The sequence below is a fragment of the Blastomyces gilchristii genome, assembly GCF_000003855.2.
Source record: "Blastomyces gilchristii SLH14081 genomic scaffold supercont1.1, whole genome shotgun sequence".
Classification (NCBI taxonomy): Eukaryota; Fungi; Ascomycota; class Eurotiomycetes; order Onygenales; family Ajellomycetaceae; genus Blastomyces; species Blastomyces gilchristii.
The window spans coordinates 2,349,480-2,358,536 of record NW_003101682.1 but is presented as its reverse complement, the minus strand read 5'-3'; the positions used below and the strand labels follow the sequence as shown (position 1 = coordinate 2,358,536).

Here is a 9,057-nt window from a genome sequence, read left to right as displayed (position 1 = left end):
GAGTGGTTTCAAATTACAAGAAAAGATGTATTGAGCGAGGTCAGGTAGTGGCACGGGCCACATTTGCGAGGTCAGCTTACATAATGAGGTCAAGTGGCGCACTTAGCGAGGTCAAGTTTTCTGCTTCCTGCGTTGTGTGGAAACGAGCGTTAGGTGGTTGATTACGTTACCTAATCCGCTGTGATCTGTGAAGTAGTCGTTGCCCCGCCAACCAACACCACCATCCTTATTTTCATTCAAAAGAGACAGCCTCAGGTGAGAATTAGTTTACATTTATTGTTCTCCCTCCCCCCCCCCCCCGGGCAATAAACCTCTTCTGTGTTGAATCACTGGCTCACCCTCTAAACAAAGGCAGCGATATGCGATAGCAGCAGTGACTGATCATTATTTTAATTATTCCTTAACGACGCACGGACGAATCGAACCGGGTATATACGAGTAACTGACTATTTTTGCGGGTGCGTGGGTTTGGTTTTGTGTGTATATAGCGAGGAACTAGGAGAGAGACATAAACGGGAAGGGGGAGGCATTGCTGCGGGAACTCGAGTTGGTTTGATTTGATGTTCAAAACATACATACATCATATAAGGGTGAAAGCTATCGCGCACCCGACACATTCCGCACAGCGAGAGCGGGGGAAAATAATTAAGAAAGCAAGGGAAAAGGGAAATAGGAAATAGGAAATAGGGAAAGATGGCACGACTCAGCCGCGCGCCGCCTAAGGGTGTGGTGGTGGATATTAGAGAGGATTCCGACGTTGGGGATACAGATGGCTCCTCCGCCTACGAGAAGAACCGGGGGAAGAACGCTTCGAGGACACCACCTAGGGCTAGGCGTGGAGGTATCACGCGTGCGTTGAAGGCGGTTGTAGCTACAAACGCAACCATAGATACTGGCGCTGGCAGAGGTACAACGGCGAAAGTGCACGGAACAAAAGCAAATCCGAAACCCTTGCGCGGTACCAGAAGTCCTACGAAGACGAGAACAGATGCACATAGCAAACCCACGGCCTCCACAGCCTCCGACGACGACCATCATGATGATAGAGACACCCCGTCCCCACCCCGCCCCACAGCGCAAACACCACGAAGCAGCGGTCACCACAGCCAACGACGCCAGCTAAGACCCCGACACACGAACTCGCTCCTCATGCCGTTCCCCGCGGCGATTGGAAGGTATGATGGCCTGACGCCGGGAAGGGGATTGGGGGATGTCGAGAATGCGCCGTTGCCGGGGCAGTTGGAGGAGTATAAGTATGGGGCTGGGGCTAGGGTTGGGGAGGGGAGGAGGGATAAAGAGGGGGGGAATGGCAGGGGGAGTAGTGGTGGTGGTGCTGATGGCGCTGGCGTGAGGGAAGTGAAGGAGATGACGGGGCGACATGAATGGAGGGAGCAGGGGGGCGTTGAGTCGGAGGAGGAAGAGAAAGAGAAAGAGGAAGAAGAGGAAGAAGAAACTGATGAATTTGACTCGTTGGATGATTTTATCGTTGGGGACGATGAGGATCTCAGTTATTTCGACGAATCCAGTTTGACTGGGAGCGATGGAGATGGAGATGGAGATGAAGAGGAGGATGAATATGTCGCCAAACCCCGCTCGTCGCCCAGGAAGCTTTTTAGGGGATTACGGCCAACACCAGCATCAATAACACCGAAAGCACTGTTTCGAGACAAAGGGGTTGCTGCTCGTGGAGGGAATAACACAGACCCTACTAGAACTGGTGTTGGCGGTGGTGGTGTGAATTCACATCTTTCTGTGAATGATGTGAAGGCGAGATCCAACAGGTCAACACCACACTCTTTGTTTGATAGCAGTAGCGATGATAGCGAGGATGACAGCGATGAGCAGAATGTGGTGATTCCATTGTTGCCGAAGAAATTCGATCTGAAGCCTCCTGCATCGCTTACTGGCTCAAAAAAACCAATCTCTCCGAAGAAAAATAGGGGCATTGATCACGAATCTATTGGTGGAAGTATGGAAGGGTAAGTGTTTCTTTCATTTCAGCCCATACTGAGACTTTTGTTTTCACAATGAATACGAACGGCTGAAGAGAATACTTTGTAGCTCCCAGCCGTCATCCTCTTCCAGGTCAGGGGAATCAGAGAACCGGACAGCGGTCATCGTCACTCCGCCATCCAGTCCTTCAAAACTTCGCCTATACTCGCCCTCTAAAAGCAAGAGCCGGATCCCACCCACCCCCCATCGACCCAGCATAGACGCTTTCTGGAGCCAAGATATCATCAACGAATGGAACGACCAGTACTCTCCTAGGAAAATGAATACCCCACGCAGAGGTCTTGAGAGGTTCCACATATACTCAGATAACGAAGACAGTAGCAAGGGGATCATGTCCAACAGACGCTCCACCTCACCGCAGTCATCACCCTCGAAGAGCCCAATTAAAGGTCCCCCTTCGAATAAGGCCGCAGCCGCTGCAGCTGCGGCGGCAAAGAAGGCCCTCGCAGCTCAGAAGAAAGAGTTCGACGAGAAGAAAATACGGATGGCGGAGGAGTTCTTTAAGGCTCTCGACGACGCTGTGACGGGTGGGGAGATACAGAAACTCGCTGCAGCTGCGGGAGGGGTGAAGATTATCTGGAGCAAGACCCTAAACACTACGGCTGGCAGGGCAAATTGGAAGCGCGAGACTGTCAGGCAGAAGCCGTCTTTAGTGCCTGTTCAGCAAACGGAATCGAAACAGCAGGCGACATCGTCATTATTATTATCTGCTGCTGCCTGTCATGAAGATAACGTTTCAACGACGACGACCACTGCAGCGGATAGCAGCAAGTCAACACTCACGGGTACATCAAGCAGCACCGGCAGCAACACCAGCGCCGGTAGCAAAATCAATGCAATCCCTCTAACTCCGGCCCTCCTCGCCCCCATACGCCACTACGCCTCCATCGAACTCGCCTCAAAAGTCATAGACAGCGAAGACCGCCTTCTCAACACCCTCGCGCACGAATACTGCCACCTAGCCAACTTCATGATCTCTAATGTGCGCAATAACCCGCACGGCATCAGCTTCAAGCAGTGGGCGGCCAGGTGCGAGCAGGCGCTAGCTGCGCATCCTGTCTATGGCTGTGCAGATGGGGGTACGGGTACGAAGACGAAAATTCGCATTACGACGAAACACTCGTATGTCATCCATTATAAGTACTTGTGGTGTTGTGTGGAGTGTGGACATGAGTATGGGCGGCATTCGAGGAGTATTGATGTGAAGAAGAGTCGGTGTGGGAGGTGTAAGGTGGGTGAGTTGGTGCAGGCTCGGCCGAAGCCTAGGGGGATGAAGGGGAAGGTGGTGGGGCCTGGTGTAAAGGGGATGGGCATGGGGGCTGTTGAGGGGGTTACGAAGTCAATGGGAGGGGTGCATTTGGATATGTAGTGATGGAGTCGTCATGTACGTACATGCGTGCGCATTCCATCCATTTGTATTGGTATTGGTGTTTGTGTTGTTTCGTGGAGATTTAAGGTGGACCCTATGGATGGATATTTGGTACGTATTCTCGGGCTTGTGATGGATTGAAATGCCGGTTTGGAAAATGTCTGTTGATGTGATATGTGAAATGATGTGTACGGAACGGGGATTTTTTTAGTAGGGGAAGAGTTAACACTAGAAGGTCTGGCCTTCACGTCGATCGAGGTGACGCAGTTGCATGCTGTACATTATTTGAACTGCTCCCTCCCTTGTTGAAGGTGTATGTTTTATGAGAGAGACGGACGGGGTCTTGATCTTGTTGTACTCTTTTGTACATAGCATGTTCTGCAGGAATGACTGGTCCATATTTCCTTGCTTCCTTTAATGAAGTTTCAAATATTGCGTTCTTTTAAATTCTATCTTCTCTCCATTTGCTAAAAGGGTGCGGTAGGATTTTATCTGATATCATTCATTGTTGCTCGACTTTCCCTCGACGAAACTAAAAGAAACAGGTGATATACTCCGAGAATGATGCGATTTCAATCGTCCCCCTATTCACTATCATCCTCGTCCTCCTCCTCCTCATCATCATCATCATCCTCATCCTCCTCCTCACTATCCGCATTCACCAACCACTCAATAAACGGCTCCGTCTGCCTCCTAACCCTCTTCAACCCCTCACTCGCCACCCCCCTCTCATCCGCCCACCACTGCTCAAATGCCTCCTCCTCCACCGTCTCCAAATCATACAATTCCTTCGCCATAAACAACAACACAGTCTCCCCGCGACTCCTCTCCACCAACTCCTGCTGAATCAATAATAGCAAATCAACCTGATCGGGCTTCCGCACTGGCTCGTCCCGATCAAACACAATCCGCTCCAGGATATCCTTGTATTTGGTAAGGACCTGCTTGACGGCATCGCTGGCGCTGAGCGAGGGCTGCGAGGGCGAGGGGGAGGGCGCGTCCATGAGTTGCTGGATGCGTTTGAGGAAGGCGGTCACGACAGCGCGGCGCACCTGGTGCTCGGAAGCGTTGGCGCTCATGCGCAGGCCGACGAGCTCGAGCTGCACGACGTCGGCGCTGAGGCCGTCGCGGAGCCCGTCGTAAATGCTGTTGACGGCGTCGTGGTGGAAATGGGTGCGGTCGCCGTCGTCGTCGGAGACGGAGGCGCCGAAGCTACCGCTTCGGTAGAGGGGGGAGAAGTCGTCATCTGAGAACTCGGACGAGAGGGTGGAGATTGAGGCGGTGGAGAGGGAGAGGGAGGCCATGTTGTATACTGTATCTGTGTGGTTAGTAAATAAATCGTGTGCTGTATTGGTATAAAAAAGGGAGAAGGGAAATATAAAATAAATATAAAATAAATATAAAATAAAATAAATAAAATAAAATAAAATAAAAAAACAGAGGAACACCTACATAAGCCAGATGAAGAAACGCTTTCATCATCGTTCTCATCATCCTCATCCTCCTCGCGGGAGAATTCGTATCCGACGCCCCCGTCTCCAACAATTTCAGGATCACTTGGGACAGGGCCTTGTTCCCGCTCCGCTCGGGTAATTTTCATCCCTTCACGGATCGTGGTCCTGTTTGCGATTTTTACTCCGTATGAAAGTAGCGCACCATTCTCAATTCTACAGTTATCCCCCACGACCGCCTCATTGGCCACGATGGCGTGTCGGACCACAGTGCCATCCCCAACAACCACGTCATCCCAGAGATATGCGCCGTCGAGAACGACATTTTTGCCAATGCGGCAACGTCGTCCGATCACGGTGTTTTTAACTGTCGTGTGGTCCCCGAGAGTCGTACCTTGGCCGATGACGGTTTTCGCGCCGATGAGGCACGATTGTGCATACCGCACTCCTTGTTCCTGATAAATATTACCCCGTTTCAGGGTGTAGGTATGGTCAGGGACTAAATTTGTTTCTAGGCAAAGTGGATATGTATATCTCGACACGGTATCCTTGGTGACAGAGTCATAGGTCCTCAGATTCCGCACTCTGGCGGCATAATGATCCTTGATAATATGGGTGTGTATAGTTTTGCCATTCAGTTCGTAATCCTTAAGCACGCCGAAAAGGAATTGTTTTCGGGGCGTCTGGTAATCAAAGCTATCTGACCACAGCCCAAGGACCTCCGGCGTGCAGATATCGATATAAGTGTCGATCAGATCACTCCGGACATCAATTTCCGCAAACTCCTTCAACATATCCGGGTCGACAGAGAGAAAATTCGACGGCTTGGTATAAGACGACGAGTGGGAACTTCTCCGTGGCCGACATTCAATCTCCTCATAATGCAAACATCGGTCCTTGGTCGGGTCGATGAAAAAGACAGGAGCTGCGGATGGGTTCGACCTATGCGAAACATTCGTTTCTCGCAGAATCATTGTCATGATGGCGTTTTTGTCTGTTTGTCGGCGCGCGCGGTGCTTTGCCAACGCTTCTTCAATAGGGTAATTGCTAACCACATCGCCGCTGACGATGATAAAATCGCGTGTTATTAGATGCTTGCCATCCAGATCGCGCATCACGTCGCCCACGGAGGTAGAGGTCGATTTTAGGAAGATGAAGCTTTTGAATGGGGAGGAAGGAGATTTCCATTTTGAGGCACTAAAACACAAGAAATTGACTGTGGTTAGGCCCAGAAGACATCAATATAATAATAATATAATTTGTTTTCTCAGCATACTTGATATATCTCTCCACCTGCTCCGAGTGCGCACCACCGTATAGGAACACTTCTTCGACGCCGGCATTGGCAAGGAATTCCAGTGTGTATTCGATTATAGGAGTATTTGCGAGCGGTAAGAGACACTAATCGATCTCAAACGACAACAGGGAAACTCAGTCAGTTACCAAGGTCCTACCCCCACGCAAATACAGGCTCGACCACCCCGCACATGGAGATCGAACGAGCTCCATGGGAATCAGAAGGAAGCATACCCGGGGCCTCTCCAGCGTAAAGGGTTCGAATCGTGTTTCAAAGGTATCTGCCAAAACCTTTCGGGGGCAAGTGAGTCAGTGATTATTACTTTGGTTGTACGAGAAGAATATTGCAGCTTGCGCACAAAACCAACTCCAAAGAGAGTAAATGTTCAACATACAACAGCCTGAAGCGCCTCCTCCCTCTCCTCTTCAGCTGCTTGTGATTTCTGTCTGGCAGCCGCAGCGCCTCCGCCGCTTTTCGACTTCGGGCCCATACCTACCCGCCAACGTTACGTGCTCCTGGGGTTAGTCTGGTGGCGGGAATGAGAGAAAGCTGCTGTTATTTAATGAAAATGAAAAAGCGAAAGTGCACACAAAAATATCTTTATAGAATAGATTAATCCCGGTCAATGGCTATCCCTCAATCCTATTTCCCCTCTCTTGTCTGTCGTCATTATTGTGCCGGAATCTGTGACTCGTTGCAATTTTTTTGATACTGTCGCTGCACGGCCACATTACCCAGAGCTTATATAAGCCAACCATACACGTGATTTCTCTGCTCCCTCGAAGGGTCCCGATGCACAATGCACAACAATAATAATGCACAGGAGAACACATCATCTAACTAAAAAAGATGGAATCGCCCCCAATAATAATGCGAGAGGAGAAAAGGTCAATGCTGGACCCCTTGATGTGGCAAAAAAGAGAAGAAAAGGAAACCAGTGTCTTGAATTCCGCATTACCTTTCTTTATCCACACTGCACCGGTGAGATCCGTTGACAGAGCTCAGGCCCGGGTTGAACTCTCAAGCCCTATAACCTGCGCTCTACAAAACAGAGCAGGGATAATCTGTACATTCAGCAGGGGTTCGACGAAAGCTCTGGGCCTGGGTCTATCTAGGCGACTCTGGATGACTGGGATAAATATAACATTTGGCCTCGTTCTACTCAGCTCCTGAACTACAAACATTGACTGCCAAAGATTCTGCAATAAATCACAAAAAATTGCAGGATCTTGGCAATCTATGTTGCAGCCAGATACCTGTTGTTTTTCTCATTTTGAAAGAGCAAAAGCCTGTTGCGCGTAGAAAGATGGCCCTTGAGATATCATAACTGTCAGAGAACAGCAATAGTGGCTAGACTGGCCGGCAGAACCATGAATTTCACATTTGATCCGATTTGATCTGGTCTCATACATTTCTTGATATGAATCCCGCTGGGACTAGACTGGCCGCCGGGACCATGAATTTCATGTTTGATCCCATTTGGTCTGGTCCCATACATTTCTTAGTGTGAATCCCGCTGGGACTAGTCATTAAAAAAACATGCAAAGTGACTATATATGAGATCTTAAAATGAAACCATGACTTGAAAAAAATGAGAAAGTGATCTCATTTAATCTCATTTAGTCTCATTCTTGATATAAAGTTACTATTTTTAGATATTTTAAGATTTTTTTTAGACTATTTTTAATTTTTTAAAAAGTAATGCTTTTTAATAATACTTAAATAAGATTTAAAGTCATTTAAAGTAATAAAAATAATTTAAATTGAGAAGTGAAAATCATAATCTCATTTGAAAAATATAATAAGAGTAGATAGTAAGTTTCACTGAGATAGTATAAGACTATTATCTAATGTTAAAACTGTGTAATAAAATCAGTCAAATTGATAATAAGTAAACTAACTACTGAAATCATGAATTTTACATTTAATCTTATTTAATCTAATCTTATACATTTCTTGATATGAATCTCACTGAGACTAGTCATTAAAAAAACATGTAAAGTAACTATATATAAGATCTTAAAATGAAACCATGACTTGAAAAAAATGAGAAAGTGATTTCATTTGATCTCATTTAGTTTCATTCTTAATATAAAGTTACTATTTTTAGACATTTTAAGGTTTTTTTTAGACTATTTTTAATTTTTTAAAAAGTAACACTTTTTGATAACATTTAAATAAGATTTAAAGTCATTTAAAGTAATAAAAATAATTTAAATTGAGAAGTGAAAATTATAATCTCATTTGAAAAATGTGATAAGAGTAGACAGTAAGTCTCACTGAGACAGTATGAGACTACTATCTAATGTTAAAACTGTGTAATGAGATCAGTTAAATTGATAATAAAACTATCAAAAAATCTGATTCTGATCTCAGACACAGTCACACAGTCAGTCTAGTAATAAGACTATTAAAAAATCTGATTCTGGTCTCAGACACGGTCATACAGTCAGTCTAACTAAGACTAATCATTAAAAAAACATGCAAAGTAACTATTAATCAGATCTCAAAATAAGACTATAACTTAGAAAAATTAAGAAAGTGATTTCATTTAATTTTATTCAGTCTTATTCTTAGTATAAAGTTACTCTTTTTAGAGATTTTAAAGTTTTTTTTAAACTATTTTTAATTTTTTAAAAAGTAATGATGTGGCAGGCTGCACTTAATCAATTATATAGACTATTTCATTACACTTCATAGATTTCACTGAAAGCTCTGATTCTCAGTCACTGATTCTCAGCTGAAAAATCTACAGAATTTCTATTCTTCTACTCTGAAATTTTTATTCTTTTACTCTGAAGCTTCACTGTGTATATGTATAAATATTCACTTCAATTACTGATTTCTGCACTTTCTATTTTTTTCTTCTCTAATATTTTTCACTTTTATATTATAAGATCTATATATATTATACTGATTTATTTAGT

General features: G+C 45.8%; 2 protein-coding genes across 2 annotated transcripts; one reads left to right on the top strand and one right to left on the bottom strand.

Moving 5' to 3' along the window:
* Positions 1 to 249: 249 nt before the first annotated feature.
* Positions 250 to 4,896, top strand: BDBG_00348 (SprT family metallopeptidase). The gene is made up of 2 exons (XM_002629056.2): positions 250 to 1,979; positions 2,062 to 4,896. Exons 1-2 carry the CDS (start codon positions 694 to 696, stop codon positions 3,380 to 3,382), a joined length of 2,607 nt encoding a protein of 868 aa, XP_002629102.1. The 5' UTR covers positions 250 to 693; the 3' UTR covers positions 3,383 to 4,896.
* BDBG_00347 (translation initiation factor eIF-2B subunit epsilon) lies at positions 306 to 7,482 on the bottom strand. The gene is made up of 5 exons (XM_031719846.1): positions 6,525 to 7,482; positions 6,364 to 6,420; positions 6,110 to 6,234; positions 4,835 to 6,030; positions 306 to 4,694 (listed from the first exon to the last, which is right to left on the bottom strand). The coding sequence occupies exons 1-5, from the start codon at positions 6,618 to 6,620 to the stop codon at positions 3,967 to 3,969; spliced, it is 2,202 nt and encodes a 733-aa protein (XP_031575748.1). The 5' UTR covers positions 6,621 to 7,482; the 3' UTR covers positions 306 to 3,966.
* Positions 7,483 to 9,057: the final 1,575 nt, after the last annotated feature.

What these genes read in the sequence shown, in the direction of transcription:
- BDBG_00348 (XM_002629056.2), top strand. Translation starts at nt 694, where the DNA reads ATGGCACGACTCAGCCGCGCGCCGCCTAAGGGTGTGGTGGTGGATATT. An exon ending in ATTGGTGGAAGTATGGAAGG is followed by an intron (nt 1,980 to 2,061) that starts GTAAGTGTTTCT and finishes AATACTTTGTAG; the next exon opens with CTCCCAGCCGTCATCCTCTT.
- BDBG_00347 (XM_031719846.1), bottom strand. Translation starts at nt 6,620, where the DNA reads ATGGGCCCGAAGTCGAAAAGCGGCGGAGGCGCTGCGGCTGCCAGACAG. An exon ending in TTACGCTGGAGAGGCCCCGG is followed by an intron (nt 6,235 to 6,363) that starts GTATGCTTCCTT and finishes GAGATCGATTAG; the next exon opens with TGTCTCTTACCGCTCGCAAA. An exon ending in CGTTTCTTCATCTGGCTTAT is followed by an intron (nt 4,695 to 4,834) that starts GTAGGTGTTCCT and finishes ACACAGATACAG; the next exon opens with TATACAACATGGCCTCCCTC.